Raw genomic sequence first — 16,679 nt, forward strand, 5'->3', positions numbered from 1 at the left:
TCTACTCAAAAAGGGAAATTTATGCAAAAATTCGTTAATTTCAAGTCAAAACCTTTCAAAATATTTTTAAAAAAGACGAAAAATGTTAAATTTTAATAATCTACTGTACTTTATTTGAACAAAAAATCCAACTGAAATTAACTAAAATCGTTTCTGGGCCGCTAAAGTATTGTTTCTCGTAAGAGCTGCCCTTCGCACGCGTCTCCAGTACTCCTTCGTGTTCGGATCTAACTCACTAATGGGCTTTGGTGGTCCTGTGTGCAGCTTCCAGAGCCAATCCGGGTACTCAGAATCAGGTTTTATCTAAAAATTTAATTTTTTTTTAAAGAAAAATTTCACAAATCAAAGAAAAAAATTTAAAAATTGTACCTTAATATCCTCTCCTTTTGTCATAATATTACTTCCGCACACATAATTAACTAATTTATTGGTGTCTTCTTCGACTGGAAGTACTTTTTTCTCGACAATTGGTCCTAATTTACCTAATTTTTTAGCGGCACCTCCTTTTGCACCTACAAAAAATTATTTTTTATTAAAATTTATTCACATGTCATGCCGGAACGAGAAGAAAAATGATTTTACCTGCTGCTGGAGGTTTTGCATAAGACCTAAAAATATTCCAAGAGAACTGGGATTTGTTTATGGAGACTGTGAGACAGCGATTTATTAGAGACATTTTCAATTTCTTTGTGAATTTTAATTTTTTTCTTAATTTTTTGATGAGTTTCACATCAAAAGTTTTGTTTTGAGACGTTCGAATCGAAATGACAAACGAGTCGAGTCGAATAATTTTTAAAAATCATCGAGGAACGAAATTCGTTGAAAAAAAATATTTTATTTAAGGTTCATTTATTGTTCCGTATTGATAATTGAGACCCATTTAACGAATTTTTATCCTCGTTTTGCTCTTTAGCTCAGTTTTTTCCTACTTTGTTTTTTATCAACATCAAGTTTCATTTCTTTTAAGCGGAAAATTCTTTGATTTTCATCGTTTTTGATAATTTTGCTCCGATTTACTGTCAAAATTATACTAAAAATATATTTCAAACAATTTAAAGGTAATTTTAACCTAAAAATTACAGAAAAACTTACCTTCATAGTTGATAAACGCAGAAAAAAATTCAAAAAATGTCAAAAATTATGATTTTTTTTTTTTTTGATAAAGTCCCGTTAATTTTAGTAAAGCAGGGTTCGAAATACGTCAATTAAAGCAAAAGTAAAAGACAAATTTTAATTTTTTTTATTTAATTAATTTTTATTATTAATCATTTAATTAATTAATTAGCCTGATGAAATAATTAAATAATTTTCCGTGTGTGTTAGACTAGCTTTTTACGTTTTTTTTTTCACTATTTTTTATTTTATTTTAATTATTATTTTGCTATATTATGTCATAAAATCATAAAATATTGGAATAGAACCAGACTATGTTTTTTTTTTCGAGTATATTCTAGTGTTTTACTTAGTTTAAGTATTATTTTATTTTATGTGTAGTCATAATAAAAAGTGTAATTTTTTTTAAACAATCACAAATATAAATTTTTATAACTTAATAATTTTTTTTACACGAAAAACATCAAAAATTTAAATTCGTTTCTTTTCTAACAAAATGAAATTTTTATAAATTTTTTTTAAAAACTAATTTGGCATTGAAAGGTCATTTTTCGGGCTTTAAAAGCTTACTTTTTTGTACTACTTATACAAACACTCATAAAAAATCAACATTATGATTAGATCATCGTAAAAATTGAACATTTTTTGAACACTTAATTTTTTTGTTGTAAAATTTATTTTGTAAAAAATCGATAAAAATTTTTTGAAAATTTCAAACAGGGTTCGTTAAGGCATAAAAATCCTAAACTGGTGGTTTTGCTTTAGAAGCATTTTCATTAAAAAATCGTGTAGAAACAAAATTTTTGTTAAAGTTCGTTTTTTTTCATTACTTTTATGAGTATCTCATGCTTTCAAAGTTCATGCTCGCTATAGACTATCGTTATTTATTTATAAATAGACACCAAATATTCATGATTTATCGAAATAAGTAGTTTTTAGTCGCTATTGATGCTTTTTTGTTCAGGCATCTTTGAAATTATTTACAAAAAAAATTTTTAAAAAAAGTTTTTGATCGTTTCTAGTGTTTTTTTTATAATTTTTTTTGATTGAAACTACGTTTTGTTGATTTTTCGGGCTACTTTTGTGTGTGAAGAAGTTCGAGTTACATTTAATTATTTTTTTCGTCAACATTTATAATTGAATCTATGTTAAGTAAGTCGAAAATGTTCATGTCAATGTCAGAAAAAACGCTTAAATACGAGTAATTTCTAATAATTGTTGTTCATTTTGAGAGTTAAAGAGATTTTTTTTCGTAAAATTTCGATGTCTTTTAGACGAGGGCCTCCTTTCAGTGCATCTGGACCTTTTTGCAGTTACATAGCCACTTGATGATGCGCGCATTCCGTTCGATAATTGACGGTGGTTCGCTCGGACGATACAGCGCCGGATTAACTTGCGTATCTGTACTATCGGGCAGTCGTGTCGAGTCATCTGTACTGACATCCGAGAAGAAAACGGTACTCGAATGATCGGATTCGGCATCACTGCTGTACGTCGACTTGCTTTTCGGTGCAATATGTTCCTGGAAATTCTTGTCATCCAACCCGAGACGATCGAAAAATCGCTCCAGCTCGCTCAGACTTTCGGATTTGCCGCGTGCCGCTTGCAGGCGAGACGTTTCCCGATGCTCTCGTTCCCGTTCGCGATGATGTTGCGCATGCAGACTCTGATGATGATCCATTATCGGGACATTTCGGTTCCAATATCTATCACTAATATCACTTTTTGAGCGTAAAATTGGCTTTTTGTCGTCATCGAGGTCATCGTCGCCGGTGCGACTACTGCGAGGCGATGCCGAATATCGACTGCGACTCTTGAACCGGAGGCATTTTTGACGCTTAAATGTGCCCAGTGGGGGACTAATGACGTCATTGTGCGGCGACAAGGGACTCAATGGCGACAGGGGAGAGAGGGAAGTTGGTCCTCGGGCATCGCCGCTGTGTTTGGAGCTCGAGTGATAGTATTGACGCGTTTCGTTGCGATCGTCGTAGTACTTTTTCTTCTCGTTGTAGTCATCTTGGAACGCTTCCGGCACCTCAGGCGTCGTAAAATTGAGCAAATTATCGGCGTCATCGCGAATTCGCGTACATTCGATGCAATCATAGCGCAGAGGCGGGATGCCATAAGCGTAATACGAGTTGCCACTGTGTTGCGTCGAACTCCCAGAATCACGTCGGAAATCCGTAATGGCTCCAATTAACGTTCCGCCTTCTTGTTGTTGTTGTTGCTGCTCCGAACGATGCGTGTAATGCCCAGAAGAGCCGCCAGAATCGCGATTAAATGAACTAGATCCCGATCGGTTGCCGCGACTGCAACAACTCAGTGCCTCGCTATGCGGACTATGACGACTTATTTGCGAATGGAGGTCCGGCAGGGACTTGTGGCTGTTAATATTGTACGAAGAAGGTGAATAATTCTGCTCGTCGTCATCCGTTTCGACAACTGCCTGTCCGCCATGCGAATACGAACGTTGATAGTCATAACGCGATGCCGTCGATGCCTTATTATTATTGCCGGGACTCACGTGTTCGGCATATTCCGCTGGCGGACTGATTGCACGATAGTCGTCTGTTAGGACGAGACCACTGCTCGCGCCATCCGCGAACGAATAGAGATCGTCGTCGCCCACGGGATGCGGCGGCAAGGATTGCGGGGATAAAAATGCACTTGGGAAAAACACGGAAACGTCACTTTGGGGCTCGGGATGCACCGTTAACTGTTGCTGGTAGTTCTTCTGGTACATGCTGAGACTTTTGGCGCCGTGATACGTGTCGTATTTGCCGATTAGCGTGTCGCGCGGATGCCCGTGACTGCCATATTTGGTTGGACCTAAGATTTCGGGGGAGGTTAACAAGTGGTGTGCGTGATGTTGCGACGACGCAGCTGCCTTGCCATCGGCATTTAGTAACTTGCGGAGCTTCGTTTGTAGGAGATCGGAGCCGGATGAGGCGCTGCGACGACTTGTGGATCGATGTTGAGGCGGTAGTGTGCGTGATGGTGATATCATAACTGCAAAAAAAATAAAATTTTATTAATTATAATTTTCTTTTTTTAGGGTGATTTAAATTTATCTTTAAATCTTTTGTCTTAAATATTTATTTTTTGACAAAAAAAATTTAAGAAAAATTAAATTTAAAAGAATTTAATTTAAAATTGATTTTTTTCTTTAAATTAAAAAAAATATTTAAATCCCTTAAATTAAAAAAAAATTAAATAAAAATTAAAATTCAATTAAATTAAAAGATTTTTTTGTTTTGTATCGTTAATCAAATTACTTTTGAAAATCATAATTAAATAAAAAAAATATTTAAATTATTTAAAAATTTAAAAAAAAACTAAAAAAAAAATAATAATTCTCGAACAATTACAAAATAAATTTTTTGCCCCCCCCCATTTTATTTTTTTTTATTTCTTTTTGATTTTCATTTGGAGCGGCCTTAAAAAAAAATTTTTTTTTTTTATTTCTAAACTTTTCTTCAAAAATTAAAATTTTTTTTTTAAATTAAAATTATTAAGTAAATAATTTAAAAACTTTTTCCAAAAAACTTTAAAAAAATTAAATTAAAAATTAAAAAAATTTTTTTTAATAATATTTTTTTATTGAAAATTCTTACAAAATAAAAAAAATTTTTGTTTATATTATTTTCCAATATTTTTTCAAGAAATAAAATTTATTAAAAATAATTATTAAAAATATAATTTTTTTAATAAATTTTTTAAAATTTATTAAATTTTTTTCAAAAATTCAATTTGTTGAAATTCCAAAAACTGCTAAAAATTAAAAAAAATTTAAAAAATATATAAAAAAAAAATAAAAAAAAAAAATAAAAAAAAAAATAAAATTAAAAATTTAAAAAAAAAAATTTTAAAAAAAAAAAAAAAAAAAAAAAAAAAAAAAAAAAAAAAAAAAAAAAAAGTTAAAAAAAAAAAAAAAAATAAAAATTTTTGAAAAGCCCTTTTTTAATTTTGATTAATTTTTAAATATTTTTTTTCTTATTTTTTCAAGGAACCAAGAAATAAATAATTTAAAAAAATTAAAACGTTGAAAAAAAACTTACAAGACGACGCCGAATTACTTCCACGAACATTCAGCTGCTGATGCCGATCGAGAACCATCTCCGACTTGACGTAAAATGGCTTGCTCTCTGCCAGCATCTCGACCGCAGACTTCCGTTTCGAGTTCTTATCCCAAAAGTGATCGCTCAAGTGTCGCTGATGGTGATGGTGGTAAGGCGATTGTTGCAGATTGGATTGCGATTGCGAGTGTGAACGACCGCTTGAGTGTCGAGGACTTCCTCCGTAAACTATTGCTGCCATTTCGTATCTGCAAAAAAAATAATTTTATTACAAATTATGTTACTTTGTCATAATAGAAGCCATTCAAGGAGCCAAGCGTGAAAAAATGGGAATGACGCTCGATAATTGGATCAATGCGAGTGCGAGGCTACAACAAGCAATTAAATCTTATGCAAAACGAACGAAAAAAACTTTCATTTTCGATAATTGGCATTAAAAGTCGAGAACCGGAAAACAAAAAGACTGTCTATGCAACAAAATAATAATATTTTAATTCATATTTATACACAAAAATTGCTAAATAATCAATCATGGTTCGTGTAATGGCAAGTAAGTACTTTTTTTTTCTTCGTTTATATTGTTATGCTGTTATTTTGAATTAAAATTGAAATAAATAAATATTAGTTGGAACAACAAAATATCCGGTGTCTAATTACAGTTAACACATTTGAGGCGTGGCACACGGACAAAGAAATAAAAACCATCAGACAATAAGGCGCATCAGCGTTTTTATTTTTTTTTTTTGAATTTCTTTTCAAATAATTTTTTCTAGAGACATCAACCTCTTTGGCATCAACCGAAATCCGATAAAATAGCGAAAAAGCCGGTTCTATTTAGATAAATGTCCCACATAAAATAACGTATTGCCCCAAAAATGGCATAAGACTAGTCCGTTGAGCAGCACAAAAAAATAATTAAAAACCGGTGTCGAGTCCCCCACATATGATTCAAATTAATATTCCAGCAAGACTATCAAAAAATGACAAAAAAAAATTGAACAGTCGTCATAAATTTGTACATGTGTTACATGCAACGAAGCGTCGTTTTTGCGTCCCACATAAGCTAATTAATAAAGTTTATGTTTATTTCTGCGTTTTTTCCATAAATATCAAGTGTATGGAAAATAAAAAAAAAATAAATACATTGTCATACGATTTTGTTTCTTCAAGTGGCATTATTTGGGTATTATTGGGGAAAAAATTACACGTTAATGGACTAATTTGTCTGTTTATTGGGGTTTATTAAATGGTTTCCTTGAAAATTCAATAAATTTTAATATTTTTAAAAGAGTTTTTTTTTATTTTAGATTATTTTTAATTTAAAATTTACGGTCAATTTTTAATAAAAAATTAATTCAAAATTAAAAAAATTAAATAATTAAAAATAAAAAAGAAATTAAAATTAAATTAAATAAAAAATATTTTAAAAAATTGATTAATTAAATTAATAAATTAAAAAAATAAATTAATTAAAAAATAATTTAAAATTCTAAAAGATTTTAATTTATTTAAATTAATTAAATAAATTATTTAATAAATATTGTGGTTATAATAAATTAATATAATAAATTAAAAATAAATTAATTAAATAAATAATAAATTATAAAAAAATTTAAATAAAAAATAAAATAATTAATTAAATAAAAATTAAAAGATTTAAATTGAATAAAAATTTATAATTTAAGTCAACTGGAATTAAAATCATTTAATTAAAATTTAATTGTATTAAAAAATTTTTTTTAAGAAAAACATTTGTATTAGTTATGGTTATAACAACTCTTTTATGTTTAATATTTTGTTTTTTTAGCCAAAAATATTTTGTTTTTTTTTTCAAAATATTGTTGCTTGAATAATTTTTAATAATTTTTTTTCAACATCATAGATTTTTTAAAATCAAAAATAATTTTTTTTTAAATCAAAAATAAATCAATTTTTTAATTAAAAAAAAAGTTTTTTCAAAAATTTATAAAAAGTCTTCAAAAGCCCTTAAAATACGCTTTTGTCAATTTTTGCAGTCATAAGAAAATAATTTCTCTCAATAGTTAAATTTACCAAAAAATCGCTTTAAAAGCGCTTTTAAGGTCTTTTGTGTGTTTCAATATTTTTTTTTATAATTTTTTGCCACTTCACTCCCAAAAAAGCAACAAAACAAAATAAAAACCGCTATCTTAACAATTAAATTACGAAATTGTCGCGTTTTTATTTTATTTTATAACCTTATAAATTTATTTTTATTTTTACATCAATACCTATTTGCCATTTCTTCAAACAATAAATTAAAAAAAAAATAAGTAGAGAGGAAATCGTCGTTCGTTCGTACATTAAACTCATTAATTTTTTTTAACGGACAAACCATGAACGACACAATTTCTCTTAAAAACTCTTTTTTTTTGTTTATTTAATTTTTTTGCGTTAAAATCCCATGAAATTGTCACGCACATGTTAAAATGACGTCTTGATGATCTCTTTATTGAGATAAATTGTAAGTCAAGGACAAAATATTAAAAATATTAGTTGAATAATCAACGCATCGCAGGAGATTTGTTTTCACTTTGCATCGCTCGTCGCTCGTCGTCGTCACCACAAAATCGTAAATAAATAAAAACAAACCACTCGCGAGATCAACTTACTAAATATGATGAAAAATGAAAGAAACGAGTCTTGCTGCATGGTAAAGCGCTTTTTTTTTGCTCCGCGTGCAGAGTGCAGTGATAATGATAATAAAATCGCTTAAGCTGAACAAGTAACGAAAAAAAAAACTAACAAACATGGAAGTGAAGATGATGTTTTTTAACGTTTTTTTATAGTTATTATTATTATAACATTTTATTAGTATTATTTACTATTTCTTATGAGTGCTGGAATTATTTTTATTTTACTGAGGCATTATGTTGTAATAGTGCAGTAACTTGCTTCGACGTACGAAAGTCACAATCAATGCAAGTTTTTATGCACCATAACCGGCTAAGTGGGTGTAGCGTCGTCGTCGTTGTTGTTGTTGTTGTCGCGATTGTGTCTGAAATGTTTGGAGAGACTGGGAGAGACAGCAACAGAGACGTAAATTCAGGTAGATAGAGTTAATTTTTTATATTTCCAAATTATTACAGGAGTCAAAATTTATTTATAATTTTTTTTGAATGAATTTTATTTTTTTTTTGTCATTTGAGTTAAAAAAAAACTACTACATCTTAAGGGCTTCAGAGGTGGAAAAAGTTTATTTTTTCAATCGGGAACCTCTATTTTGGGTTTAATTTCCTATTTTTAATAGAAAATTATATTTACCCAAATATGATAATTATGAAAAAAACTTCAAAAAAATCTAAAATTAAGTCAATTTTATACATTTTTTAATTATTAATTCTACAAATTAAAAAAATTTTATAAATTTTTTTTTTACAAATTTTTTCTTAAAAAGCATCAAAATTTCTTTATATATTTTGGTAAATTTTCCGAAAAGTTTTTTTTTCTCGGGAACCCATTTTCGGAAATATCAGCGGACCACGAAGGGGAGTGCAAATCTATATAAAATCACCTTTTTGTTAATTTTGTGTCATTTTTATTTATTAATTTTTTAATTTTTTAAATTTTTTCTCCCCCACTTGGATAAAAAAATTTATTTCCCATAATTTTCAAAAATCTAAAATAATTTTTTTTTTTTAATTATTAAAAAATTAAAAATTTTATTTTCTTTATGATTTTTGTAAATTTTTCGCATTTTTTTTACGATAAGTTTTTCTGTTAGTTTTAAAATTTGCTCATTAAAGAATTTTTCAAAGAAATTTTAGAGAAAAATTATTTTCTCTGAGAATTTGATAAAAATTAAATTTGAAATGGATCGACTTTATATATTTAAAAAAATTTTTTTTTAGCAAATTTTTTAGAAAAATTTCACCATTTTTACTAATTTTTTGTCCTTTTTCTCTCTGCTTTGATAAAATTAAAAAAAAATAAATCTTGAAAAATTAGAATTTTTGTAAAAATGGCAGAACTCCTTATTTTTATACTTTTAAAAAAAATATTTATAAAAAAATAAAATTTAGTAAAATTAGGTTTTAAAAAACTATAATAAATAAAAAGAAACCTGATAAAATCTGATTTTTTTTTTTAATTTTTTGATCCACAAATAATAAAAATATAATTTTGTACTATCAGTTTAGAAAAATTAATTTGAATCACGTGAAAAATACAATTTTGCCTGCTTTGATTTTTTTATCATCTTTGGGTCAAAAACGGACTAAAATGACAATTTATTACCTATATTTCGATCAAAATTTTACCCACGTTACTCATATTTGGCTAATTTACCTTTTGGTAGTCCAAAAATATCTTAAAATATTAAAAAATTCAAAAATGTTATTGAAAAAATATTTAAAAAAAGTTGAGCCCCTTGATAAATTCCCGTGAGACATGAATCACTCACAAGCACCATTCACTTCAATTGTTGCACATTGCCATATCTATTAGACCTGCTACGAAATGTCGAAGACGACAGCAACAACTAACGACATCAGCCAATAAAACAACAACCATTTATTGGAGACGATGCATAAATGCGATAAACATTAAAAATAAGCAAGCAACAAACGTCTATAAACGACGAAACCCATTAAAAGGGAGTTCATTGAGCAATTTTCATTTAAAAAAAGACTTTCACTTTCCTCTATCTCAACAAAAATAAACAAACAAAATATAATTGTAATTTTTTTTATCAGTCAAATTGACTTGACTTGACAATAATACATCATCATCGTCGCTGAATGAGCCGCCACACAACAGTTAACTGTAACAACAGACTTCAATCTATTTGTTTGTTAAAACAATTAACTTTTTTTTATTGGCCTGTTGAATGCAAGTTCATTGATTTAGTTATGACTTTATGAATGAATGCGCCGTCGACGTCGTCATTATCGTCGTTTACGAACGGGAATGTAAAGCAAAGTGATTCGTCATGTCTTTCTAACTCGCATAACAAAGTGCATGTCGAACGATTTCTACACCTTAGGTCGCTTATGTTCAATCACTTGATCGAGTCTAAACTCCAAAAGAGCAGAGCTAATAACATGTATTGGTGATATATGCGAGAAAGTGCTCTAAATGTGTGATCAACTATGATCTTTTTCAAAAAAAAAATTTTTTTTCATTTATTAGATTAGATTCAATTAGATTTTTGCTACAAAAAAATTTTTCACACTTTCGTGGTCATTCACATTTTTTTCAATGTTAAAATATTCGCGGTAAAAAATAATTCAAGAAGTTAATTTATTTTTAAAACAAATTATTTACAGATTTTTCATGAAGAATTGATGATGTTGAACGCGGCACAGCAAGTGACGAGCCAAAAAATCAAAGAAAAGCGCGAAAAGAAAGACCACGTAAAAGAAAAGAAAAGTGAACAATGCGTAAAATAACTTTGTATTACATGTTGTTGCATCGCTGCCGCTGCCGTCTATATTTCTTTTTATTACAAAACGAAAATAACAACCAGAAAAAAAGTTACTTATAATTGATATGCTCGAATTATTTGAATGATGAATTTTTATGTAACGATCACTTTTTCCTACTTTGCATGACCTGCGAGTGCGACGCAAGAAAATGTCGATGATGGTCATCGAACGTGACAAAAGCACATATAAATAATGTCGTGAACCATAAACGAGTACTTTTAAAGGTCAGTTATGTAAGATTTCGGAAGGAAAGTTTTTTTTTTCAAAAGGTGAGTTTTTGGTTAGAAATGGAAAAATTATGCTTTGATTATTTTTGATTTAATCAGAGCAAAATTTTTCCATTTGTGAGATTTTTAATTTTTTTTCTGTAAATAATTTTTATTTTAGTGATACTTAAATTGGCAATAAATTTGGTATAAATTATTTCTTATTAAAACTGCTCAAATTTTAAGGTTGGATAAAATTAATTCAATCCAAGAAGAAATTTTTTCCAACATAAAAAATTGAACATTTTTAATTAAGATTAATTTATACAAAATTTATTGCCAGCTACGATGAACTGACAACTGTGGAAGAATCAAACTTTACTAAGGCAAAGCAATATGTGATAAACGAAATAAGTATACGAAGAAGTGATATTAAACGAACTAGCCAAAAAACTGTCGCAATATCATCGTAAATGATGGAAAGAAATACAACAACAACTTACGAGCTTCGAAGAAGAAGTGATTTCAGACTTCCAAATTACTTGACAATTAGAGCACAGAACTCATTTTATTACAAAGGATTAAACGAATACAACAAAATGAAACGAGTAGTAACACTATCGATCGATCCACGAAAATTTTTAGAAGGTCTCTTCTGTCTTATCAGCTCTATTAGAAGCATCCAAAGAGTTTTGTAAGAATTCTCTGAAAAATCTATGATGATGATGATTATATAGTGACCCACCTAAGCACACAAAAAGGGCTTTCTGTGGGTTTTCTTTCTTCCTAACCTGTTCCATATTCTTCTTTAACCGTGCTGACACTCTTTAAGAAAGAAAAGATTTCTTTCAGAGAGAAGTCTCTAAATTCTTCAGGCTCCATAATACCATTTGTGCTTCCTAAAAGCAACATTCTTTTGTGTTTTAAATAAGGACAATCGCATAAAATGTGCTCTGCTGTTTCATCTGCCGAGTGACAGATCCTGCAATCTGTTGAATCCCTATAACCCATTCTACTCATTAATTTATTCAATCTAGCATGTCCGGTTAGGAAAGCAACTATGACTCTAATTTGAGTAATATTCATGTTGATCAGCTCTCTTGTTCTTGTAAAAGATCTGTTTGGTACAAAAATATTAACATGTTCTGACAACCTCCTTTCTTCGAATTTCCAGTATCTTGTGGTTTCGTCTATTCAAAAATAGCACTCTGTGGAAAATCTAACTTGTTTAGATGATTTCCCATAGTCTTCTGGAACCAAAAAACTGTCAGTGAAAGTGCTTTCAGAAATCCATTTGATCAGTGGAAGAAAAAAACGTTCAAAAAGCAATCAAAGTGCACAGTAATTACCGCAATTAAACCGCTGCGCTGTAAGAAATTAAACTCCATAGTCGTCTCGTCGAACTGCCTCAATGCATCGCTTGAAGAAGAAGTCGATGTTGGTCACTCGCTGAGACTCATTACCTCATTCATGACTCATTATACTAATTATCTCTTTCTCGTCGACTGAGTCTTACTTTCATTTCGGCTTCGTTCCTAAATGTGCGTCTGTGATTGATACGGCGTCGTGCTTTTGTTAACATATTTTTGTTTTGTTAACAACACTTCACTTACGGGTTTCGTCAAAACAGAAATAAATGAATAAAAATTTCTTCAAAACAATAACGCCTTCCTGCTGTAGCATCTTAAACACACAGCGCCTCATGTATGCACATAAACACCTTTTTATTAACATTTTAAATATATTATGATGAGATATTCTTTACAAATAATAATAATAAAAAAAAACTTCGGTAGTTGTTATAAAACATTACAACTCGAGCTGAGCTTCTTTTGTGCGATGATGAGTAATAACACTCTCAAACTTCTTTTTTTTCCTACATGCCTCCAACATATCTCTAATATTTGCATATTATTACTATAGTACTTCTATACTTGTTGTTTAACTATCATTATACTTTTTTTTTTTATTAAAACATATTTATTCATGTAGGCACCGAGCAATCGACTTGTGGTAGGAAGAAACATTGTTTTTTATGCAATTGATGAAAAATGTTGCTATTTACCATCAATTTATTGTTCGTAATAAAATGGCTTTGCAATGCCTTTGTCTTGGGTTTGTTAACATTTCACGCCAAATCCAAACAAAATTAACTTCATGATCGTCCTACATGTTAATTAAGTACATGCAAAAAATCACACATGAGGCGCATCTTTCACAAAATTTCCCACTCGCTTGAACTAAAATCGACGAAAATGACGATCAAATTATGCAACGACGATAAAAAAATTGTATAAACAATATTCGTCAAAAATTAGCATCATCGTTGCAACAACCGATCTTTGTAAGTTGTTATGGAACATTAGCCACAATTACAAAAATAACAACAACAACAAACGTGATCAAGTCGCAAAATGTACATATATACAAAACAATCATCGCCAACAATGAAGAGATTCAATTTCTAAACATGAACATAAACCATTTTTTTTTGGTACAAAAACGATCTTTGTCCGATATATTTAATACTCAACTGGCTTGAAGAGGCATCATTTTCATCTCTTACATTCTCATTCATGGTTTTTTTATGAGTTATTGGAGATTACGATCTTTTAAATTTTTTTATTATTTTTTTCAGGGTACAAACTATTCAAATTCATGAATCGAACAACATTGACAAACTAAGCAACAAAAATGTAATAATAAATAAATAAAATATAATAGAACATGGTGTTGATCGTACATGAATTTCATGACTTATTTCATTTTTGGGCAAGTAGATCGATACAATGTGATTAGTTTTGGTGAAATAACGATCGAGAAGTATGGACTATGGAGAAGAAAGAAAGACCAATTTTTGTAAGGAAATGACAAGGCCTCTATTGATTGATTTTTTTTCTTGGTTTCGAAAATTGGTAAATAAACAACAAAAAAATAAAATTGAAAGTTTTAATATTAATTGAATGGGTTCCGGAAATATTTTGAGTGTGGTTATGCTTATTATTTTAGCCTTCAATGTAATTTAACTGTACAATGTTGTAAATAGAGGTAATTTGAGAATTTCTAATGGGTGATGATGATTTGAAGTTTTATAAATTTCTTGTAGGTTCTCACTGTTTGCAAGATTAGGGGTGTCTAGTTTTGTGCGAAAAAAATTAAATGGTAATTTTGCTCTAACAAAATATAACAAAATATTATTTTTGATGATTTTTTGTCATTTTTCGTATGTTTTGAAGCGAAAAATATTTCAAAACCATTATCTTGGTTGGACATTTCTACAATTACTTGGCCACGTGACGATCTTTATATTCTTGTGGTTTTGTCGTGGTTTGAATAGGTTAATGTTCTTGCATAGTGTTTTAGACGTTGTACATTCTTATTGATCAGACGGGATGAAATACTTAGTAATTTTTCTTCAAGAAGAAAATGTTTTGTGTGGACTCGTACTTGAGTTTATTTCCACAAACTAGGACCTTCTCTTTTGGTTTAAGAAACGATTCAGACGTTTAATAACTCGACTGATTCTTTTAAATATTATTTGCCTCAGTAGTGACGAAAGTGACATATTGGTTATTAGAGATCACTTCCGAGCGGCAAATGGAATTTATGTATTTGAGGTTTGACTTCTGCTCTGTTCTGTTACCAAAATGTAGGCATATCATCTGGTCTTGAATGATTTTATTGTTATTTAAAAATGAGTTTTACTTTTTCCATCATGAAGCTTCATGTAGTTCAGGTAGTGTACTTTGTTTCTCTTTGTTCAGACTTTCGTATTCCAATTGTCTAAAATCGAATAATTTCACTCAATTAATTAAAAATTATTTGAAATACATGGATCTAAATTTAAAAGTTTCTGTTTAAGCAAAGATTTTTGACAAACTTTAAAAAATAAATCTTACCCAATTGGATTTCATTAAAATTTTACAAAAAGCAAAAGTATTTCCAAACCCTGATTGCTGTTCAGTGCATTTCAACTTAACGAGCCCTTCCTGTATTACCTCTTCATCTTTTATTTTTTTTTATCACAACTCATCTGCCAGTAGTAGTAGCACTTTGACGTCTTTCAGACAAACAACACTTCTACATGTGCTTTTGTTATTCTTGACCATTTTTGAACAACTCTTGACCATAATTAACATTTAACATAATTGTGCATCTTGACTTTTAAGCTAAAAATTTAATATTTATAATACGATAAAACAATAAAACGTGAAAAATGGCAGCAATTGACTGGAATCGTGAATGTCAGATACTCAAAAAAATAGGCGAAGGCACCTTTGCATCTGTTTATATTTGTCGTCGGAAGACTACCGGTGAAAAAGTTGTGATGAAATCCATTGGCATTAGTGACTGTTCGTTTTTGTTATCAACTGTAAGTAACTTTTTCACGTAAATTTTCAGTTTTCATTGAAAAAAAAAATATTTTCAGGTTCAACGTGAATATGCAATTTTCTCTCAAGTCCGTCATTCTCGCTTAATTGAGTGTTTCGGCTTCTACCAATGCTTGAAAAATTGGAATTTTATTCTCGAATACGCCCCCGGTGGGACTTTGGGCCACAAAATCGACACGTTACATCGTTCGCCCAACGGCATGATGTCCCAAAATGATATTCTGGATATTTTCACAGACATTCTCGTTGGCGTCAAATACTTGCATTTTCGTTCGATAATTCATCGTGATCTCAAGCCCGACAACATTCTCTTCGATCAATTTGGACGTGCGAAAATTGTCGACTTTGGCATTTCCAAGATTTACGAGACCCTGAACAACAGCAACCCCGAATCGCATGAAATGACGAAAATCGGGACGCCGTTCTACATGGCGCCGGAAATATTGAATCATGAAACTTACGATTTTAAGTGCGATGTTTGGTCCTTGGGCATCATTTTCTTCGAGATGTGTGAGTTGAGACATCCATTTGGTGAAAAAGGGACCTTGGACTGTTTCGATTTAACGTTGCCTTTTAAAGTTCCTGTTATCAATACGAAAAAGCGCCGCCTGCATCCAGCCATGAACAAAATTTGCGAAATGATGATCGTACGTGAGCCCGAAAAACGTGTCGATTTGCATCAAATTGTCAATCACCACTTGATTCGGAACAAATTTTGCACGGTCTTCTTTGAAAAGTGAAAAGTTTTTATAGCGCGTCATCATCATGATGGGAAGAAGAAGAAAAAAAGACGAAGAAGATTGTTGTTTGTGTATTTATAATAAGAGACGTGTGTGTTCTACATTTTTTTTTTATTTTATTTCCCGTACCGAGAGCGAGGCATGAGTGAGTGCGCGATGTGATGTGAGTTAGAAACCATCATCGACACCAATATATAATCACAAACAATCGTTACTTGCATATTATTATCATTATTACTTATTATTTGTATCATTACTGTGCCTTCATAGAGCATTATGCCCTCTGTGATTTGCTCCCATTTCCTACATTTTTTCTTCTTTTAATATTAGTTCTGCTGTTTTTTTTTCACATTCATTGCATGAAAAAAAGTCGAAAAATAATAAAAATGTGATAAGAAATTGATTGATTTTTTTCTGGATTGCTTCTGGCTTGCGCTTTTCAATGAGATGCTAAAAGAACTGATTTGACAGATTGAATTTTTTTAAAGAAAATTTCAAATTTTATGAAATTTCCATCTTAATTTTATTCAAAAATTGAGCTTTTAATAGAAAATTTTGACACCTGTCATTTTCCTTGTCAAAAAAATATGACAGGTGTCAAAATTTTCAATTAGAAGCTCAATTTTCGAAAATAAATTAATAAGTTTTGAATGTTTTTGTCTAAAATTAGTTTAAAAATTCAGGTTTTGATCAAAATTTGTGACATCTG

At 29.9% G+C, this 16,679-nt stretch overlaps 3 protein-coding genes across 3 annotated transcripts; 1 reads left to right on the forward strand and 2 right to left on the reverse strand.

The window, feature by feature from the left end:
* Positions 1–71: 71 nt before the first annotated feature.
* On the reverse strand, positions 72–750 carry LOC134831582 (large ribosomal subunit protein mL54). The gene is made up of 3 exons (XM_063845340.1): positions 583–750; positions 370–512; positions 72–303 (listed from the first exon to the last, which is right to left on the reverse strand). The coding sequence occupies exons 1-3, from the start codon at positions 674–676 to the stop codon at positions 142–144; spliced, it is 399 nt and encodes a 132-aa protein (XP_063701410.1). The 5' UTR covers positions 677–750; the 3' UTR covers positions 72–141.
* A 1,111-nt stretch (positions 751–1,861) lies between these two features.
* LOC134828874 (uncharacterized) lies at positions 1,862–5,430 on the reverse strand. Its single transcript, XM_063841865.1, has 2 exons — positions 5,172–5,430; positions 1,862–4,122 (listed from the first exon to the last, which is right to left on the reverse strand). The coding sequence occupies exons 1-2, from the start codon at positions 5,428–5,430 to the stop codon at positions 2,402–2,404; spliced, it is 1,980 nt and encodes a 659-aa protein (XP_063697935.1). The 3' UTR covers positions 1,862–2,401.
* A 9,459-nt stretch (positions 5,431–14,889) lies between these two features.
* On the forward strand, positions 14,890–16,346 carry LOC134829930 (serine/threonine-protein kinase 4-like). Its single transcript, XM_063843229.1, has 2 exons — positions 14,890–15,211; positions 15,269–16,346. The coding sequence occupies exons 1-2, from the start codon at positions 15,056–15,058 to the stop codon at positions 15,968–15,970; spliced, it is 858 nt and encodes a 285-aa protein (XP_063699299.1). The 5' UTR covers positions 14,890–15,055; the 3' UTR covers positions 15,971–16,346.
* Positions 16,347–16,679: the final 333 nt, after the last annotated feature.

The sequence above is a fragment of the Culicoides brevitarsis genome, chromosome 2 (assembly GCF_036172545.1).
Source record: "Culicoides brevitarsis isolate CSIRO-B50_1 chromosome 2, AGI_CSIRO_Cbre_v1, whole genome shotgun sequence".
Classification (NCBI taxonomy): Eukaryota; Metazoa; Arthropoda; class Insecta; order Diptera; family Ceratopogonidae; genus Culicoides; species Culicoides brevitarsis.

Bases quoted from the DNA above. Each gene is read 5' to 3' on its own strand.
- LOC134831582 (XM_063845340.1), bottom strand. From the start codon at position 676: ATGTCTCTAATAAATCGCTGTCTCACAGTCTCCATAAACAAATCCCAG. The intron at 513-582 runs GTAAAATCATTT...AATTTTTTGTAG, and splicing joins TGCAAAACCTCCAGCAGCAG to GTGCAAAAGGAGGTGCCGCT. The intron at 304-369 runs GTACAATTTTTA...TTAAATTTTTAG, and splicing joins CAAAAGGAGAGGATATTAAG to ATAAAACCTGATTCTGAGTA.
- LOC134829930 (XM_063843229.1), top strand. From the start codon at position 15,056: ATGGCAGCAATTGACTGGAATCGTGAATGTCAGATACTCAAAAAAATA. The intron at 15,212-15,268 runs GTAAGTAACTTT...AAATATTTTCAG, and splicing joins GTTCGTTTTTGTTATCAACT to GTTCAACGTGAATATGCAAT.
- LOC134828874 (XM_063841865.1), bottom strand. From the start codon at position 5,430: ATGGCAGCAATAGTTTACGGAGGAAGTCCTCGACACTCAAGCGGTCGT. The intron at 4,123-5,171 runs GTAAGTTTTTTT...TTTTTTTTGCAG, and splicing joins AAGTAATTCGGCGTCGTCTT to TTATGATATCACCATCACGC.